This window comes from Scophthalmus maximus, chromosome 5 (assembly GCF_022379125.1).
Source record: "Scophthalmus maximus strain ysfricsl-2021 chromosome 5, ASM2237912v1, whole genome shotgun sequence".
NCBI lineage: Eukaryota > Metazoa > Chordata > Actinopteri > Pleuronectiformes > Scophthalmidae > Scophthalmus > Scophthalmus maximus.
This window is the reverse complement of record NC_061519.1, coordinates 15,553,707-15,573,824: the sequence shown is the minus strand read 5'-3', so window position 1 is coordinate 15,573,824 and position 20,118 is coordinate 15,553,707. Positions and strand designations below refer to the sequence as shown.

General features: G+C 44.5%; 2 protein-coding genes across 10 annotated transcripts; one reads left to right on the top strand and one right to left on the bottom strand.

Moving 5' to 3' along the window:
- Positions 1–11: 11 nt before the first annotated feature.
- Positions 12–9,537, bottom strand: gpsm2 (G protein signaling modulator 2). 6 transcript variants are annotated; one of them, XM_035633932.2, is made up of 17 exons: positions 9,300–9,500; positions 8,561–8,599; positions 6,593–6,911; positions 5,580–5,684; positions 4,013–4,234; positions 3,796–3,931; positions 3,574–3,713; positions 3,286–3,409; positions 3,046–3,161; positions 2,396–2,551; positions 2,178–2,286; positions 1,960–2,089; positions 1,790–1,866; positions 1,520–1,708; positions 1,253–1,412; positions 958–1,154; positions 12–827 (listed from the first exon to the last, which is right to left on the bottom strand). In XM_035633932.2, exons 4-17 carry the CDS (start codon positions 5,630–5,632, stop codon positions 645–647), a joined length of 1,992 nt encoding a protein of 663 aa, XP_035489825.1. In that variant the 5' UTR covers positions 5,633–5,684; positions 6,593–6,911; positions 8,561–8,599; positions 9,300–9,500; the 3' UTR covers positions 12–644. The 6 variants fall into 6 exon arrangements, with proteins under 6 accessions (XP_035489825.1, XP_035489826.1, XP_035489824.1 ...); XM_035633933.2 differs by lacking the exon at positions 5,580–5,684 and adding an exon at positions 4,409–4,552 and having other exon boundaries at positions 9,300–9,499; XM_035633931.2 differs by lacking the exon at positions 5,580–5,684 and having other exon boundaries at positions 9,300–9,499.
- LOC118310717 (microtubule organization protein AKNA) lies at positions 9,523–19,695 on the top strand. 4 transcript variants are annotated; one of them, XM_035633923.2, is made up of 23 exons: positions 9,523–9,876; positions 10,534–10,916; positions 11,625–11,859; positions 12,202–13,352; positions 13,449–13,523; positions 13,607–13,718; positions 13,951–14,096; positions 14,173–14,232; positions 14,356–14,489; positions 14,619–14,796; positions 15,523–15,704; positions 16,137–16,307; positions 16,595–16,754; positions 16,915–17,009; positions 17,090–17,301; positions 17,389–17,503; positions 17,629–17,811; positions 18,028–18,083; positions 18,201–18,338; positions 18,423–18,527; positions 18,847–18,961; positions 19,092–19,263; positions 19,372–19,695. In XM_035633923.2, exons 2-23 carry the CDS (start codon positions 10,896–10,898, stop codon positions 19,540–19,542), a joined length of 3,987 nt encoding a protein of 1,328 aa, XP_035489816.2. In that variant the 5' UTR covers positions 9,523–9,876; positions 10,534–10,895; the 3' UTR covers positions 19,543–19,695. The 4 variants fall into 4 exon arrangements, with proteins under 4 accessions (XP_035489816.2, XP_035489815.2, XP_035489817.2 ...); XM_035633922.2 differs by having other exon boundaries at positions 13,948–14,096; XM_035633924.2 differs by having other exon boundaries at positions 13,948–14,096; positions 18,912–18,961; positions 19,372–19,554.
- Positions 19,696–20,118: the final 423 nt, after the last annotated feature.

Genomic DNA, 20,118 nt, shown 5'->3' with positions numbered 1-20,118 from the left:
AAAAACAAATGTGAACAGGAATGAGGCTTTTATTCATCTGACCTCACTCAAACGATTTAGTACAAAAGACTGTAAGGGCTATACACGGGTTAAATTCATTGTTTTATCAATTAGTTTGTTTAAAATAGTTATTTGTTAATTTCCTGTTCCTCGTTAACTCAATCCAGACAGAAACCTCACATAAAAAAAAGACATGGAAAGAGTGTTGTACCTCAGTGTCCACTCTGAGAACAACCACATCACTTCATAGTGGCAGGACGGCAGTTAGCAGAATCATAACTATCACAAAAAGTACAACAAATACAAACAACCGCAGTTGTGTATTGAAAAATACACATGACATGAAATATGAAGGAGCACAGAATAGTGAAAAACAGAATAAAACAACAACAACACTTGTCCCTGATGCTACTGAAAGTTTGTTGATGTTGTGCAAGTTATGCGAAAAAAAAGTCCTCATTAATTTTCCATACTGTATTCTACATATAATGCTGACAGTGCTTTGTTTTGTCCAAAAGGAGAAATACAATGAGAGACGAGGCTTTTTTTCCCTGAGCGACCAGCCAGCTGTCAATTACAACGCCGCCACCGCTTCATTACATTTAGGATATAAAAAAAACCTGTTTGTCCCTTTAGTGCTTAGTTTAGTTGGAGTTGTGGTTGGGCCTGTTTGTGGTGTTCGCTGCAGATGGCAGGGTGACGCGTTGCTCGTCCATCCGTTTGGCCTGAGAGCGCATGATGAGGCTGAAGAAGTCCTCGTCTGGTACAGTGGGCCCTCGGACCGGAGGAGGGGGAGGGGCACAGCGCTGGTCGTCCAAACGGGACCCCTGGAAAGCCAGAATATACGAGTTTGAGATCTGATTTGTTTCTTTTTTTGGGAAAAGCACATCATAATTTGTGCATGAAACAGTATTCAGTTAGCCTTTTTCATCAGACACATCTGGTCCCATCCATTACCTGGCACTTCACGAGCATATCGAAGAAGTCGTCGTCAGGCTCGGCGTTGTCAGCGTTGGCCATCAGGTGGTTGAGCACGGCCTGGTTGCTGTTCTGATGGAGCCTCAGGCCGGGCAGGCTTCCCCCCCCTGCAGCTGCCGCCGACTCCTCTAACCGCCGGCCATGGGCCCCCGTAATGTTGGCGGACTCTGACACGGCTGCAGAGTCAGAGAGGTCAAGGGAGTTTTTTTTTAATTTCAGTAGGAAAAGGGAGATTATGAGTGTAAGAATTGGATGATTTCATGTATGGACTCACATTTCCTGATGGCTCTTTGAGGCGGCTCTGGGCCGCCGTTTAACGATAATCTGCTGCCCTTATCCTGTATGGAGCAACGCTGGTCATCCATGCGGTTGCTCTGGAAGCGGCTCAGCAGGTCGAAGAAGCCCTCGTCTCCGAGCGTGTCGGGACTGAGTCGCTAATAGTGAAAAAACAAACATGAGAAACAGCAAAACCTAGCAGGCGTGCCGCAGGAGACCGAACGAGGTGTGTGTGGTTATCAGCTGAGGGCTCCCTGTCCTGTACCTTCTGTGGTCCCTGTGCAGGCGTCTGACTGGTGTCCAGGGTGTTGCTGGTGTCCTGGAGGACCTTACTGGAGCCACCGGCCTTGTACTTCTTCCCTCGCAGGCGGTTGACAAAGAAGAGCTTGGAGGTGCTCTTAGCCAGTGATGGTTTGGACTGTTTGGTCAAGATGTCGCTGTTCCACTTCTGACCCTTCAGAACACAGAAAATTTGCTGCAGTGAAGAAGGAAACAATGGGAGAAATCTCTTTTTAAAACAGTATGTCATTCTTACATTCATCTTGTCCGGAGTGAGTTTCATCAGCTCCAGGTTCTCCATGCTGTGTCTCCTGCTCATCCTGGGCCTCGCTCCTGAAAACACACAGAAGCTGTTAACACCTGTTAAACAAACATCAGATAAATGTACATGGTGTTTGATTATATAGTTGTTGTTTTTTTCTTTACCATTCAGGTTGTAGTCTACATCCTTATTCTCTGAGAGGGTGGAGCTGTTCGTGCTGTAGCTCAGACCCAGAACCATCTGGAGATCGGACACATTCATACGAGCCGTCAGCTCCCCACTCCTGTCTCCAGTCTGTAAACAACAACAACAACCAAAAAAAGGTTGCATTTACAGCTGTAGTATACCTTTACCTGTTGTGGTAAACTTGTCATTGTCGTACCTCTTTGCAGATCTCCAGGTGTTTCTCAGCAAAGTGCATGGCCTGGTCATGGTTCCCCAGGGCAGTGTAAGCGTTTCCCAGACTCCAGCATGCACGGCCTTCCCCAATCCTGCAGCGAAACACAGTTAAATCCTTGTACAGGGGGGCAGACTTTAAATATAGGAAATATCAGCATGAATTCTTATTCCTATGGTGCGTGTGTGTGTGTGTGTGTGTACCTGTCATTGAGGTCCTGGGCTATGATGAGGTGTTTGAGGTGGTAGTCTATGGCTCTCTCATAGTCCTGTAGAAGTGTGTAGGTGTTGCCCAGACTGTAGCAGGCCTGCGCCTCCACAGCTCGATCTTTCAATTGCCGCGCCAGCTGCAGCGTCCTCCTGACAAACACACAGACAAGCTGGGTCAACACGCCGCAGAGAGGCCGCAACAACGACCTCCAGCTCCCTGCACTGGAGGCCCGCTTCAAACAGAGGAAACACAGTCCGGGGACATGATCATACAATGTCAAACACAAGGGGAGGGAGGATTTCTTTTTACATTGAGATTATTAATTTTTTTTACAGTTGTCAGTTTCTCAGATTCTCATGGAAGGAAAAAAGTCAAACTTAATTAATGCTTAGTGGCATCTTTCAACACAGACAATACGTCACACCCACACAATATTTGTGTATTGGTGGCAGATATGTCAATAGAACATTTTCTCAGTGAACCGCCTTCTGCCCTGCAGGCTCTGCTAAAACTGCTGTAGAATGAAAATCGTGGGAGGAGCACACCCTGGCATAGCAATGGGTATTCATTATTATACTAATAAACCCATATACAGAAAATGATCTTTTTTTTTTTAAAGATTCATGTGTGGGCTGTGGCTTACTTGTAATGCTCAGCTGCCAATTCAAATTCCCCCAAAAAGATGAAGGCGTTCCCCAGGTTGCAGTAAGCCCGTCTCTCTGCTGAGCGGTCGCCGAACTCCTTCGCTATGAGCAAGCGCTGAAAGGGAATCATATGTTCAAATTCCTCTTATTTAAATTACTGAGATTAGAAACAAGGCTTTTAATTCATACACACTCATAACAGAGTTTCGATGCGAAGGTAAGATTTCCCCCACACACACCTGTTCATGAGAGGCCACAGCTTTGCGAAAGTTTCCCAGCAAATAGTGTGTGTTGCCGAGGTTTCCATAAGTTCGACCCTGGGCGGCCCGGTCGCCGAGCTCCTTCACTATCGCCAAGTTCGCCCTGAACATGCACACACAGACGGTGTCAAATAGAATATAGGTTACAAAAAAAGGGAAGAAAACTAAATCCAAATTCAATAAAGTCTGACAGAGCGGTTCAATAGATATTTGATATATAGTTATAAGAACACACACACACACACACACACACACTGAGTGACTTACTCATAGTACTCCGCTGCCTTCCTCAGTGCCGTCATGACCTCCTCTGGGAAATCTCCAGGCTCAGCTCCACTCCAGCAGATACTTTTTCCTTTGGCGTGGTACACGTTCCCAAAGTTATACAGCGCTCGTGCCTGACCCACCTGACACGAATCAAGGAACAACCAGTCAGCGCTGAAGAAATATTTCACCGTTAATCACTTGTGTGCTTCACTGCTGCCTCACCTTGTCATTAATGTTCCTCACTATGTCCAAGTGCCTCTGACAGCAAACCACAGCCTCGTCGAACCGCCCCAACACCTTCAACGTGTTGCCAAGGTTCCCGCTGGCTTTGGCTTCTCCGAGCAGGTCACTGATTGTTCTATACAGGACGTGTTACATTAGCGATAAATAAAAACACTGATCTATGAGCAGAGGTTAGGAGCACTGCTGCGGCTCTAACCTGGTCAAGGTGAGGTCATGCCGGTGGAACTCCAGGGCCTTGGCGTAGTCATGTAGGTGGAAGTAAGCGTTGCCCAGCTGGCTGTAGATGGCGCTGAGCACCTGCAGGTCCTCGGTGCCCACCTGGATGGCGGCTTCAAAGAAGGAGACGCCCGCTCTGTAGTCGCCCACCTTGCAGAGCCGCTCACCCTCCAGCGCCAGCTCCAGGCACGACACCTCCATCCTACGGCCGACAGAAGCAGAGTCAGTACGGAAGGTGTCTGGCGTGAACGGGCTAACACTCAAGAAGAAAAAACTAATAATGATAATCCAAATACAGCAATGAAGCAAAAGCTAAAGAAGCGGTGGAGAAACAGCTCTCTGGCTGTGGCCTACAGCAGACAACAACTGACCGGACCTCTTTCTAAGCAAATCCTTTCAACGGGGAATATTGTTGAGCTACTTCCTTCCTCCGACAGAGAACAATGGCTCCGACTAGAGTTGCTCTGTTATGGCAGATCTGACATCCTTCTGACAGGCAGTAGAAAGTAAAGTGGCTTACCTTCACAGTCACATGAGGCAAAGAGCAGAAGGACATGTCACAGTCAGACAACATGTCCATCATTCCTAGGCTTGTTGGCCTTGATTTAGTATGAGAAATCTGATATTTTGTATTGTGTCTAAAAAGATGGTAGTTCTGTGTGTTTGAGCCCATTAGCTACAAGCTGTATGTGCTTTACAGGGCATTACATCAGTCATCATACCACAGATGCTCTGACAGCCGAGATTTGTGAGTTGGTTTTTAGAAGCCTTTTTTTTGAAGATAGTAAACAACCAGATTATCCTTAATGTCAGAAAATATAGCTTGTGAAGGCTATGACTTATATTACTAACAATAAAATTACTGAAAATTACAGTTGTTTGTTGCATTTTTCAAAACATATGGCAATCAAAAGGATTGCAGCAAATGGCTTCTTGTAGCGTAGTAAAGAAAATATAAATACAGAGGATATGATTTTTAACAAACAGTTTGCAGTGGGTCCTTCAAGACTACTGAAAGAACAAGACTCATGGTAGATTATAAACTGAGTCCGGCTCTGGTGTTCAGAGGCCAGATGAAAGGGAGAGTCAGACAATGGCTTATCTTTAAATTAAGCGGCATATTTGTGCCAAGCAAAAGCTGCTCGTCTGCTAATGTTTGTTTTTCAGGAAGATATATTGTTGGAAGGAGATCAGCTTCACACAAAGTCTTTTTATTTTGATTATCCCAAGATTTCCTACTGTGCCCAACCCACGGCATTGTCTGAAAGTTCTCAAAAAAAACAGCCCCAGAGCCCCTCATGCAGAGACACGATCTAGTCCTGATTCCTCGCGAGGAGTCGAAGCTTACACAAAATATGGCGGCGTGCTATTAAAGGGGAACAAAAACACCATAGAGAGTAGCTTGTTTCATCATCCAGCGATGCTATAATTTGTGAACAAAGGCAAACACGGCCTCCTGAATAGTTGATAAACCTCACGTAATCATCAAACAACCAAGTTACCAACACATCATTTGACACTAAAACGCTGTGGCATCACTAGCCTACCTGCTTCGTGTCTTACAACAACAGCAGGAGCACATGGAACAGCTGAGAGGCATCTACTGAGGCTTCCACTGGGAAAACGTCCAGACCGCGGCTCCTTCTCCTTCTCTGAAGCATGGAGAGATCACCTCAACGTAACACCGTAGCATATACTAAAAAAAAGTGACGAAGATCTTTAAATATAGCCTTCCCTTTCCTGTGACACCAAAACCATAAGCCATCTAACGTCACAGAGATGTTTTTACACCACACGTTGGAAAACTGTCAAGAAGATGTGTAATGTTGTCATCAACTTCCAATGCACGGCAGCAGGGAAACCCATCGATCAGCAATTTTCTTTTAATCTGCTTAACTTTCTTTCAGGTTCTCTTCTGACCTGGTCACCTGAGATTACGTCGCACCCGACAGATTAAAGCGCTGCTGAGTGGTAAGGAGCTTTATCTGAGGGGTCAGTAACAAGCAAGACTCTGTTGCGTCGCGTATAATGGAATCAATTAATAGATGGAAACAATCTTGAAACCTGCTCCTCTTGAAAGCATCTTTTGGAAAAAACAAAAAACGAGACATCCTCCCACCTGGCATACAAGACAACTAGTCGATCCAAAAGAGATGGACACGTGTGACGAAGAAACAAAGCTGATAGTGATGAATTTTTCAGCGCTTGTTAATTATTGAAGCAGGAGCGGGTCACACCTGCTGCCGGAGCTCTTTACCTGGTGCTGGCGGGCCGATGCCCCTTTTTTCTTTTAGGAAACTCACAGAAAACACTGTGAAAAGACTCACACTCCAAAGTTTGACTTAAAGCTCAACTTTTATGTTCACATTACAAATAATACCATTGTTTCTTCAACAAGGCAACAACCTCATCAGTTACCTGGCACATCTTTTGAAACAAGTATTAAAATAACTACGAATAGAGAGAGTTTTTTCGACCTACAAATAATTCTAAAAGTAAGGGGGGGGGGGCACAGTTTCTACACTACAACTTTATCTTAGTGGAGAGAGGAGATTCCTACCTGTAGCGGACATGAAGGGACTGCTCCTCAACCGGTGTGCTAACCACTGAGCCACTGGTATCCATTGAAGTGCATAATATGAGGGACAATCCCAGTTTTGTTCCCGAGAAAATGGCTGCGTTTAAAAAAGAAGAGCCAACGAGAAAGAGGAAAAAAAACAACCTCTTTGGTCAAACGGTCTGTTGAATGTTGACATGGAGCAGTAACCCCACGAGTGTGAGACAGAGCTGCAGAATCCTGAGAGTCAGTCCACCTGGCTGCGTTCACACACAAGTGTGTTTTGCGTCACTGGCTCTTCAAATCTCTCGTCAGCGGCCCTCTGCGGAGAGAACACAAGATGCTGCATGTGAAGCCTCATTCTGGCCACACGGTGCCATGGCAACACCAGCCAAACAGCAGTGTGCACAAGGTGGGCAGGCGGGAAGCGAAAGAGCAGGGACGGAAATGAACAGATTGGGGGTCAACGCGGGCAAGCTGTCAATCTAAGACGGTGACTCAGTTCATCCAGGTTTGGAGATGTGCGTGTGTGCGACAAGGTGAGAGGGCTTGGCACGCTTCAGCAAGCGGGGAGATGCCATGATTTGTCAAGGAAAAAGGCCACTAAATTAAAAGAGAAGCAATGAAACAGACCACAGATCTTGCAAAAGGGAAAACAGAATAATGTAAATGTGTGTGAGTGTGTCTTCCACCATGGGAAAGGACAGTGATAAGCAGGCAACATAGTTCAAGATAGACTGCACCAAGTAAAGACCAGAGCCAACCATTATCTCATTTTTCCATGAGGTCATACTGGCCACACCCATTTGTCCCCCAATTGTAACCCCTCAGCACCTCGCCTCTGCGCACACACAAAATGGGAAATTGGGGCAGCTCAAGCATTATTTCAATCCCTGTGCTAAATAGCAGCCAAGAGACAATGCAGACATGGTAATTGAGCAAGAGACAGAGGGCATCTTTCTCTGATAGTTCAAGTTTACTGTTAAAAACACATGCAACTCTCACATAAGTAGCATATCATTTCATATATAAGCATTGTAGATTAGTTAAAACCCCCAAAATGACAAATGGAGAGACTGAGAGTATAAAGTTTGACAAATTTAAAAAAACAAACATGCAAATTGACAGCTAAAGATTATTACTCGATTGGCTATTTCAATATTACTCAGAAGTCAGAATATTATCAGATGCCAAATAAATGTACTAATCCAGATCAGCCTACATAACAGAAGTAGGTCAGTGTGTGTGCTGAGGTTTTTTTCTTTTCAAGAATTAGCTCAGCGCTGAGCACATACTGCAAGAGGAGCACAAATGACAGGCCAACAGAAAACTGTTCTTTACAAAGTGCAACTCCTCAGTCATGCCTCGACAATGTCAGCGTTCCCTTGGGAGATTAAAGTGGATAGATTTCCAAGTGAATATAAGAGGAATGTTTCTGTTGATGATACAGCACATTTCCATCATAATCCACAAATTAACTAAACAATGAAAGGCTCTGGCAGTTTATACCTTATTAAGTTAAGTAAATGCAAAACTGAAAAATCCTACATGAACATGAAAAACTTTGGCCCATTATTAGAATCACCAATTGATGCGTGCCAGTGTGCGTGCAGCCTTTTCCACCATTGTGTGCCAACAGGGTGTGTTTCCAAGAGAGCTGCCCTGCTCACACAGCTACAGTGTGCAGGAGCGTGGAACATGGAGAAATGATGCGTGTCTACAGGCACATCAATAGAAAAACAGTTGTAGTATTTTTAAATGGGAGGTAATCACTGCACGGACTCTTTTTTTTTTTGGAGCCAAAAACAGGGCATGATTTCATCTTGAACACACATCAGATGTGATCCATTTCTTGCCTCTGACTCTATAAATGGAAACATCCCTCTTGGTGGTCAACCATGAGCCAGCAAAGTATTGCACCAAAACAAAGGAGAGAAAACAACTAAATATAAGTACAGTGAATATACTGACCGGTAACTCTTCCGCACAGGAACAGGAAATCTGGGAAGCCTGCGAATGGGGGGGGAAATGTGGTGACCGTGAATAACATGACATCGAAAATAATCTGGTGTGCACCTCCGGATGATACACAGTAGCCAGTTAATGATTAGGTGGACCAACCTGCAACCCAGTATACATAATACAATAGGTGTGCACCTAATAAACCACACTCATATGAGGTTTGAGAATCAGCTCTGTTTGAATCAACGCCTTTCTAAAACATCCTAAACAACTACTAAACATTGAAGTAGTTGCAGGACAATTCCATCAGACTGCATCAGAAGGTTTGTGTGTTGAATGTGACGTCTACGTGACATGCGGGATTAAATACCTCTGATGAAATGCGTCAAAAGACTAAATGCATTCAGAGCATTGTTCTGCATACACATATAAAGTAAACAGAAACGTGTCTTACAGATATCTTTGCACAACACGTGTGATATGACGTAGTAGACATACACAGACAGTAACAGCAGCGACTGAGCAGTTTACTGTGAGTGCCAACTCCATTCATACAGACGTATTACTACTCTCTTCCGCGAGGAAGCTGGACTCAGCAGCGGAACGTACACAGCTCACTTTCGCGGTGTCAACTGCTGTCGGAGGTTTGGTGTGTGTGAAGAGAATATGGACGAGGCCACGTCTCTCCGGTTACAGTATCACATTCAGCAGCAGATTAGCCTGTTAGCATGTTAGCCGCTAAACTTACGTTAGTCGATCCAGTTCGAACAATGGGGAACTTCTCTCTTTTTCTCTCTCTCTCTCTCTCTCGTTACTTTCGTACGAGAATGAAAAACATGGGTCCGTTTGAAAAATGAAAAACAATGGACGTGAGTTATTCAGAGACACTCTGTACAACATCCAGCCCGACGCTACATTATCTTTAACTTTGTCAAAACTTGGATTTTCACTCCGATGAGGAAAAAACCGTGCGGCTCTACTAGCGTATGTGTTTTTCGACAACGGGCCAATCAGAGGACGACATTCAAAGATGAGCCACGCCCCGAACAACGGTCATTGGCCCGATAGATTTGAATAGAAAAGAGATGACGTCTTGTGTTAATGTAGCTGTCAGTACTTGAAGGACACTCCTCAACAAGCTCTAACTTTATCCTATAACCACGTTTACCATGATGCAACATCTACAATATCTAATCTGTGTATTGAAGAACTCAAATTTAATGATAAATTAATGTAACTGCCTTCAGGCAGAACAATGGCCTACATCCAAACCAGTTCAACATAGTCATCGAGTTTAAAGACCTGGATCCTGCTGAAGTACAAAGGTTAGAAAGTTAACTCTTCTCTATCCTGTATGAACCAAAGATAAATCATTTCTCTTTAGATTAATCAATGATATACAGTTCATCATTTTAGTGAATCCTTTAGATCAAGACTCAACTGATTCACTTTGTTCCGTTTGCAATGCAGATAATATTTTCTTTTTTTTTGTTATCACTCCTTACTATAAGCCAAAAGCATCTTATGAACTTGCATGTAAATGTAATGTATGAACTGGTTACATAAGAGAAACTAGAAACTCTTCTTATTAAAGCAATGGTGGGGCTTTTAATGCTTTTCCAACGAACATCAAATGTATTGTAAATACCTAAAATCTATAGATGTTACAGCTGTTATGTGCAAAAATAGAATTAGCCCAATAGACCCTGAGTGCACTCACCTCCAATTTAAGCTTAAGACAAATTAATATTAGGTTATCAATTTGTAGGCATTTATTCCAACTTAAATGTATTATTATTTACAATAAATACATATTATACGTATTATCATTATGCTTGTTATTGAGTTTTATTCATGTTTTTATTCTCATCATTTACAACTCAGATATACATGAAATATTATGTAAATATTTTATGGTCCAGGATGGTTGACTTGCTTTGTTCGTAAATGTATTTAATGTGGAACTCTGTCAATTTCTACAGGGAGCCACAGGCAGGGGGCAAGGAAGGAAAGTTACCCCTAAGCAGCCCGCCTCAGAGATACAAACCTTTATATCTCCATAAAAACACAAAGCGGTGTGTTTTATCCAAAACTCTATTTCGCCGCCGGGAGTTTCGCCACCGTTACCTAGCAACCAGCCTCCGCCTGCACGCTGCCCGTCCGGCTGCAGACGCACAGCTACTGTACATTATTAATGACGTCACGCAGACACCGAACCTGTCCGAGGAAGCACATGTCGAGCAGGAGGGAGGGAGGCAGACGACACTGAGCCCGGTGTCAAGATGTCGTGTCTGACAACAGGAGCACGCCTGCGGAGCGGCTAGCCTCGGACTGCAGTCGCTGCATGCGGAGGGAGAAAGAACCGGTAAGTTTCCTCCACCGCCAGCAAATACATCGCAACGTGAAGCTGAAAATGTAGAACAGAGTTCAGGTACAGAGAGTGATCGGAGCTTATATAAGTTAGACTTTGCAGTGAGGCATTGGCTGTTACTTTCTTGTAATACCACAGAGCCTTGACAGTTCACGTGTACTGGAACTTAACGGTTGTATTCACTCAAAAACTGCACTGAGGTAAAACTTATAGGTACATGTACTTCACTGGAGCGTGCTCTGCTTCTTTATACTCCATCACTACAGTTCAGATGCAAACATTGTACTGTGTGCCTCACTACAGTTTTTTGACAGATAGGCTACGGTTACTGTATTATTTGCATATTATCATATTTTGCATCCAACCACATCCAAGCATTCAAATGCTGCTAACATGTTAATGAACGCGTAATAATTCTCCAATAATTATAATACAGCACTGATTGGGGCCACTACGCTGCAGAATTAGTTATTTTACCTTTTTACACAAATAAGATTATTATATTAGATATTCTGTGGACTTGCTATGCTTATTTAAGTACACACAGCTCACACACCCCAAGTATGTCTCGCAAACCTCTGCCCACACAATGTATTGATTGTTGAATAATTGACAGCTTGGCACATTTTGATCCAATGTTGTCAGCTCACAAGTTGTGTTGCTAAGTGATGAACAGGTGTTCCATTCTCTTTTCTTACACAGGTGAAGAGAGGCGGAACAGAGCGTCCGCTTGCATTTTTTATGGAGGGAGATCCAGAGGAGTCCGATGAGGATCTTCAGGGATCCACTTTGCTTTGGGAGAAATGCATCCAGCAGAGCATCTTCGTGGACCTAAGCGAGGATGAGAGTCTCCACTTCAGCGATTTGGAGGCTTCTTTAGCGCTACATCTGTCCCAGGCAGAGTCTGCTGCCTCAGAGGCGAGCGTCCATCTCAGCGGTGAGTCCAGGAGTTACTACGGCTGAACTTTACTGACTTTACTTGACCCAATCTGTGTTATAAGACATGTACCAACGTTGGTATTTAAGAGCAAGGTGGTGACTTTTATGCAATGAAAAGTGCTCTATAAATGAAATTTATTGTTATTTTATTATTAAGGTAGGCCTGTACATACATTTGAACCGAGGAAAAGACTGAAATGGTCAGGGAGTCATCGAGTAAGTTTAAGGTCTCATTGTTAATTAATGGTGGGCAGTTTTTGAAAAACGATGGAGAAGACAAGTCCTAAATTATTTAATCCATGTGACCTTTGTGTTGTTGGCCTTTTCCTTCAATTTGCAGGGAGCGCTGAGCTGTCAGGTTTGGACGACACCTCCTCAGAGTCCAGTAATGTGTGCAGTCAAAGTGAAAAGGTGGTAGAGAACAAGACCAAGAGCAGCATACTGCATGTGTCTGTCCTAAGACCAAACGCCATGCAAGATGAGCCTCCTTATAAGCGGGGATTTGAGGACTCAGGGCAAAATACCAGCGATGAGGACCAGGACGACCTACCTTATGATCATGACCTTGGCAGCCCGTATTTCAACCAGACAGCAAGCAGTGAGGGCAACACAAGCTCCGATGGAAGAGAAACTGTTCATGCAAGCCCTGACGGCCCCGGTCTGCTTGAGTTCACCACAACAGATAGAGATGATATCGGTGGACGTTTGGTTTCCACTGAGCGTAATGCTGCGAAACCAGCAACTTCGCCACACAAGGATACCAGTAAACAGGACAAGCCTTTTGATGCGTACAAGCCAAGTGATGTTGCCCCATCATGCCCCAGTCCTGCAGACATTAACCAGTTGTTGCTGCGACACTTCTCCCGGGAAGAGTTGCTGCGGCCAGGCAGGCTGATCGAGGCAGAGACGCTGCCGGAGGTTTCCCTACTGGAGAGCATGGACGACACCGTTTTGAGCCGGGCTCCAACACACAAAAGCACAACAACAGATAACCACTCAGAGATCCCTGCTTGTGATTCTGAGATCTGCAAATCAACAAATTCAAGTTTAGAGAATGAGGCTGAAAGGAAAATTGATAATGTCACCTCAGCGGCTGACAGCATTGCATCCAGCAGAGACTCAACCTGGAGCAGTAGAGACAACAGTGATGTGGTGAAACGGGAAAGGTCTGAAGAGGATGATGAGGTTCAGAGAGTCCCACTTGTGTACACCAGGTCCTTTGGCGATTTGAAGTATGGCCAAGGCCAAGTCCATTACCCCCTCCCTGACTTCTCCAAGGTTGCGCCCAAGGTAAAGATCCCCAAAGCTCAGAGTGGATCTCCCAGACCTGTTCCTCGCAGCCCTAGCACCATGCACAGAGCCCAGTCCTCTCCAGGTATGTTGGAGCTGATCAGCAGAGTCCTGGAGGATTCAGTGCAGCAACCAGAGAAGCCATATGTCTTCAAGGATGAAGACAAACAGACTCCTCCAGCACTGGTGCATCACCTGCAGGTAGGAAACCTTGCCGACTTGTTGGCTTTGCATAGCATACAGTATATGTAAATGCTCTTAGACACAGAACTAATATTTAACTTCTAATTTCATTAGGCTGAATATGATAAGTTACTTACCAAATATGCAGAGGCAGAGAACCTAATTGATCAAATGCGACTAGGAACCAACGTAAGTATGACGTAAACCATGCAGGTGTTGAGAAATCAAAATAAATTAAGTTTTGATAAATGTATATAATTTTTTTTTTGCAGACTCAGCCCTCCGCAGAGCTGATGCTTTATTCAGAGTGTGAAGATGATCATCTGAGAAACTTAGCCGAGGGAAACCATCACAGGTCCTCGGCTCCTCAGCGTCCCTCAACAGGTACGTCTTTGTGTCTGTCATCTGATATTATGACAGGACGTCGCTTTGCATTACTACCTGCAAATTATGCAGTGAAGTGCAATTGGTTTCCATAGTGACAAATGGGGTCAGATGACACTATTTTAGTTACACAAACGTCATTAGTTTTTTACACTTTAATCAATGAGTGTTAATGTGACAACCTCACTGCGTGGTTTCTTTGGTAAGAAAAATCAATAAAATGTTTCAGAAGATTTCGGTCAAAAGCGAAGAACAGCCCCTGAGAGCAACGTGAGAGAGGTGAACACGGCTTCCTCTGGCCGGCCGGCGGAGGCTCCCAGTGACGGGGAACGGATGACAGCTGAGCTAAGAGACATCATCTGCCCATTCATGCAGAAGGTTCGTTTGAAGATGGTACCAAGCTGCCAACACAAAAAAATACATGAAAATCACTAAACACACCTTCATCTACTAGGTGGAAGAATTCAGAGTGAGTGTAGGCAACATGTCAATAGGCACAGATGAACAGCAAATGGTAAGAATGACACGAGGAAACCTGTACTGTACATGCAATATGCAAGATAAAGGGGAAGTCTGGATTCTTTGTATTTATTTAAGGTGTACATTTTAATAACTACACACTTTCATTCTTTGTCAGATGTTGAGGAGCATGATGGAGGCTCAGGACCAGCTGGAGAGGAAACACATGAGTAAGAAGGATGAGCACAGAGCTCTGGAGATGCAGAACTACATGGGTCTGTCCAGGAACACCGGCACCTTTGACCCGAACAGGTTAAAGAGACATTATTATTGCACCCGTGTAAACATGTCAGTATCATGTCAATGCATGCATTCATGTGTGTGTGTGTGTGTGTGTGTGTGTCTGTGTGTGTGTGTGTGTGTGTCTGCGTGTATGTTCAGGCTGGTGGAGGGAGACATATTCAGGATAGGGATGCACCTTGACACCATAAAGGAGATGATAGACAAAAACGTGCGTGAGCAGATTTCTCCACCCCACTCCTCCTCCTCTCCTACACCCGTGACAGAGAAACTGCATGTGAAGCCTCGTCCTCCCTCACCTCCACCATCCCTGCACGAGGTAACCGACTCACAGACACACCCTCCCTCTATCTCCCAAATGCTCACTTACCCTCACAGGTTTTTTGCGCATTACTTGGTCCTGAATCATGTTACTCCACAAACTTCGGACTGAATGCCATGGAATGATGTGCTGACCTCCCTCGTGATCCCTCATTTTTCCTTCAGTGCTATCAAATGAAACACTTTTGGCACTGTGTGAAATGGCTGAGAGACTGTTGCATGCATGTTACTTTTGCATTGATGTTTGAAAAACAAATAAACAGACATATAACATTGATATTATAGTGACTTCATGCTGTAATGTTTCTGGATAGGTGGGTGTGTTGTGAATATTGCGCATTTCCTCTCCTTTGTCAAGCACACACCCACAGTCCCTATGATATTATATTCATACTCTCTGATATGAGAGAATAATATAATAAATTATGTTTAGTAGCCACAGCAGAACTTATGTTACTACAACTACCAAGCAGATGTGGACAGAATAGGAAAGTAGAATGATGGAGAAATATCAGAAGATGAAGAGAGTGAAAAGATGAAGAAACAAGTATTACACAGGACAAATGTGAAACAGATGCCTTAATGGTCCACCAGGGGTGTGTTTGTGTGTGTGTGTGTGTGTGTGTGTGTGTGTGTGTGTGTGTGTGTGTGTGTGTGTGTGTGTGTGTGTGTATGTGTCTAATTACTCCAACCACAAGTTATCTGACTGGGTTTCACGTTTCAGGGGCCATGTGCAGGTTTTTCCACTGTGAGTTATAAGATGGAGACACAGAGAGAGGAAGAAACAGCAGAGGAGGACGAGGAGGCCAGTGAGGTCCACAGAGATGATGGACTGGAGCGAAGCAGGGAGCTCATAACCACTGAATCTGTTCTGAAATATACTGGATACAACAACTGTCATTCATGGTAAAAAGAAAACCACATATATTTTTTAAATTTAATTAATTAAATATTTTGCAGCTCTATTAAAATCTTAATATTATTCTCTTTTTATCTCATAATATCTTATTATGAGAGGGTTTGGGTCTGTGAATATTGTAATTAAGTAATGTGTGTACCAGTGCATACTTCATACAGAAAAAGGAAAGTCATTACATTAATATAATACACCACTATGTTCCATTGTCACTATTGTGTCCAGCTATTAATGTTGTGAGTGGTGCTTGCGTGTGTGATTGTGCTCCGATAACAGACACGTTCTCAGCCTTCCTGTGGGCAGATTGTGTTTCGCATACAAGTGCAGTGTCGGTGTCAGGTTCCATCGTGTGCCGATAGGGAACAGAGTGTTTGGGTCGGTGTGAGCAGGTTGTTGTTTTTTTCCCCTCCGTCCTGGTTCAGGAGCTCACAGGGCTCACTGGAGAGACAGGACATCCAGAGAGCGGAGGACGAGGAGGGCGCCGGAGTCGAGAGGAGCTCTGTGTTGTCAGAGGGGATAGTTCATGGTAACATCTTGGCATACCTGAGCGGGACCAGGTCAACACCGAGACAGGAGGAGTGGACGCCTGAAAGGTACAGTGTTGTGATGCTTAAATCGACCTGTCCATGTGACAGAACTAACTCCTTTTAAAAAACGAATCCTTCTTGTAATCCTGTCACAGAGTAAGTGAGCTCCCTTTTTTTCCCGATATATAGAACAATGTCAATCTAAAAATAGGAGGCATCTACTGCACTGCAAGAGGAGTCTTCATGCAAGGCTTCTCCTCACCTTCCCTAATTCAGCAGATTGAAAGATGCCTCTGCGGCTACATTTGTCATTAACTAGCTCCAAATGTCTTTTCTTGTTGGTGTTGCTGCAGTCATAGCACCCCGAATAGTGTCCGTGTCCCAGAGGGTAAATGTGATCTGGCCGATTGCGTGAGTCTGTCGGTGGAGGTCTCCTCTTCCTCTGATGCACACAAAGACCCAGACACCAGCAGCCTCTCAGAGCCGCCTGTCGACACCACGTGCGCATCACAGGTCAGTCGCAGACATTGAGTCGGTTTATTTGACAATTGCTTCCAAGTGTCAAACTTAGAAAATGATGTAAAGTTTGTTATCAGGGAGGTTTTCGGGGATGCTGTGTAGGACGCATCAGGCATACTGTATTCTTAGTGATGTTGTGCTTTGTCGGGTGCAGAGGATTGTGAGCCTAGAGACAGACAGTGGATTTGGGAGCTCTTACCTGAATCGGTCAGCCACTGGATCATTTCAACCCACCCTGCTCATCGAAAGGTAAAAAAAATAAAAGCTTAATTAAGGCTGATCCACATCATATGGCTTCGGGTAGAATAACACTTGTTGGATCTGTCCAGTTCCAGCGTGCCATCCCACAATAATGGTTTGAGTAGCTCAGACAGTGAGGGCTCTTGCGCCAACCTGCGGACGACCGTCCATCCTGCCTCTCTGGACGTCCAGCGGTGGGCCACCTCCCACCCGTCTGTCCAAACACAGTTCTGTGGTGCGACAGCTGCAGTGGAGCGGTGGGTGGAGAGCACCACCAAGGAGTCTTCAGTCAGGCTGCAGGGTGCGCAATCTGTAGACAGTAGACGGCATGTTACCACAAAGGATTCTTCATCACCTTCGATAAGTTCTGTTTTTACTCACTGAACAGGATGTGACGCCAGCCTGCCTGCACAGCTCCATCACTGCGTTTCTCAACCTGAACTCAGCACTGCCATGGAGTCAGAAGACAGAGGCAGCCAAGTGTATTCCTGCACTTGTAACAGGTCAGTATATCCTGAAGGGCAAGCAGTGCATGTGGCTGACTGCTGCACGGCTGAAAAAATTACAACTTTTTAGCAGTTGAAGTGAACATCTGGATATCTGTGTCTGTGTGTTCACCTTTGTTCAGTGAGGCCATCCTTGCCCTGCAGTCCGAGGTGTCCCGGCTGAAGGAGGACCTGGAGGAGGGCTTGGTCCAGCTGCCTCACCTGGCACAGAAGATGGACTATCTCACCTCAAAGTACAGGCAGGGTGGTCTGGAGCGCAGGTCTAAAACGAGACCTAGGACTCAGCTGAGACCAGCTGGTAACAGGTGAACCTGATCCTGTTGGGCAGTGAATGTTTATAAAGGACTTAGTTGGGTTGTATTTGTGTTACATTTAATAGAATGATATTTATAATGAATTCATCACTGGTCCGCAACCAAGTGAAAGATATGTTTACCATTCAACCAATAATTTTAATTATGCTATATCATCTAGCGTATGAAAATCAACAGTGGATAAAATATGAATAATCTCCCTTCCAGTCCAGCAAGAAAAGAAGACTGGATTTATTCAGACATGGACCCCAGCAAGAGCAAAGGTAATCCAACACCATCATAGAACACAAAGCAAAATCTTCTCCAAGTCTGTCTCTACGTCTTTGTGGGCAGATCATTCTTACAATATTTAATTATGATTTCAATCATCTCCTGCCCAGGCACAGACAGTGGTACAGCACTGTCAGAGGTCATGTCGCAGTCCCACAGTTCACCTGTAGGGAGCAGAAGAGGCAGCATTGTGCGCTCTGAGCCTGAGTTTCAGTACAAACCTCAGGGGACACTGCAGTCCACCAGAGGTCAGGACCAAAATTATATCATTTAATTTACAAGCATATGTTCTATACAAAATTTATAAAACACACTTTGTTTTGCTCTAATAGGAACAGAAAGAAACTGCTCAGTGAAAACTTCTGGTTTGACCAGCTCCACTTCAAAAGGAGGGAGAGGAGGAGCTTCTTACAGCCCTGCTGAGCAACGACCACGGAGTAAGAAACTTTCTCATCTGACGTTTATATATTTGTCCATAATGGACGAGTGACCCTGACTTACTACAAATAGCAGCGGCAAACAAATAGCTAGTACCCACTGACAAAAAATGTCAAAGCATGGACACAAATCATCATCGGCCATCTGTTATCACTGACAATCAGATATGGCATTTAGATATTTTTTTTTATATATTAACAGTTTTTCTTGTCTTTTAGGACAATAGTAGGCATGCCATTGTATTGTAAACAGGGTTAAATATGTGCAGTATTTTGTATTAGTCATGTACAGTACATACTGTTGTACTTCTCATGACAGTGGCCATCATGGAGCGTTTTTACTCCAAGGAGCGGTGGTCTGCCCTCTCCTCTCCATCCCCCCAGAAGCCGCTCCTCCAGGTCAGCTACGGCTCTTCCAGCAGCCTACCTGCCAGGTAAACACACAAAACGCTGAAAGCTGACAGGTGTTTATTGTTACTTTCCCCGAATACAGATATTAGATCATATACTGTAGTTCAGCCAAACTCAATCTGTCTTCAAATCACAATCTGTCGTCAAATCCAGCTACAAAGTGAGGGAGCTGCAGCCGCCGCCGCCCGAGACCCCTCACAGGAAACGATCCACCCAGTCAGACTCCGCTCTCCTGCCCAGCAACGTTTACTTCCAGCGGACACTGTCCCCAGTCTCTGTGCCCTCAAAGGCTGTCAGCAGGAGAGGCAGACGCAGAGGGACCAAGGTGAGGCGTCTCGTCTTTCCACGTGTTGAAGTTATCCCACATTATTCTGCTGGATCATGTGGCTTTTTTGGAGAATTATATACGAGAACACGCGCTTCTGTTTTCTAGGAGGAGGAAATGAGCAAGACCCTGGACCAGGCCATTGAAGTGGCCCGCAGCATGAAAAGGACCACGGACCGGATGGCCAAGAGACTGTCAGCTGACCTGGCCAAATCTCAACTGGACAGAAGACTGCACAGCACGCAGCCACTAGGGGGCAGGAAACACCACGTGTTATAGCACCCATCAGCAATCTGCCAACATCGCTGATGAATGATGCTCATGAGTTATTCAAGGACCCGTTTGTGTTATTTCTTTTGTACATGATTGTATTTTTATGACAGGCAGAACTTAAAATCGCCTGAATAACACTGTAAAAAAATAAAATGTTGATATTATAACCTTACATGTGACAGCATTTTGTTTATATTGAGTCTTTACATTCAATTTCATGTATTTCAGACCACTTCAGTCATTGAAAAAAATCATCAAATTGTCGCTCTGAAGTGTGTGTAAATATCCATCCATTGATTTGCTGCACCGACTATCCTTTGAGGACAACAACAAGGGGTCTCTCGCCAGGTCACCAGTCCATCACAGGGCTGACATGTAGAGACAAACAACCATTCAAGCTCAGATTCAGACCTACAGGCAATAACCCGAACTGAGTGTCTTTGGACGCCGCTTCAAATGCTTCATATCCACTTCAGTGGAGAATTTTTTTTGACAGAAGGCAGATATTAGATCAATATAGGTCAATCATTTTGCTGTAACCCTTATCTGTTTTATCAATAATGTAAACTCCTTAACTTCAAA

Coding starts and splice junctions, on each gene's coding strand:
- gpsm2 (XM_035633934.2), bottom strand. CDS start 9,451: ATGTTGTACAGAGTGTCTCTGAATAACTCACGTCCATTGTTTTTCATT. Junction 3,932..4,012: donor CATGACCTCACCTTGACCAG/GTTAGAGCCGCA, acceptor CGTCCTGTATAG/AACAATCAGTGACCTGCTCG. Junction 3,714..3,795: donor TGAGGAACATTAATGACAAG/GTGAGGCAGCAG, acceptor GATTCGTGTCAG/GTGGGTCAGGCACGAGCGCT.
- LOC118310717 (XM_035633922.2), top strand. CDS start 10,896: ATGCGGAGGGAGAAAGAACCG. Junction 17,812..18,027: donor CTGAGACCAGCTGGTAACAG/GTGAACCTGATC, acceptor TCTCCCTTCCAG/TCCAGCAAGAAAAGAAGACT. Junction 18,962..19,091: donor TCCAGCAGCCTACCTGCCAG/GTAAACACACAA, acceptor CGTCAAATCCAG/CTACAAAGTGAGGGAGCTGC.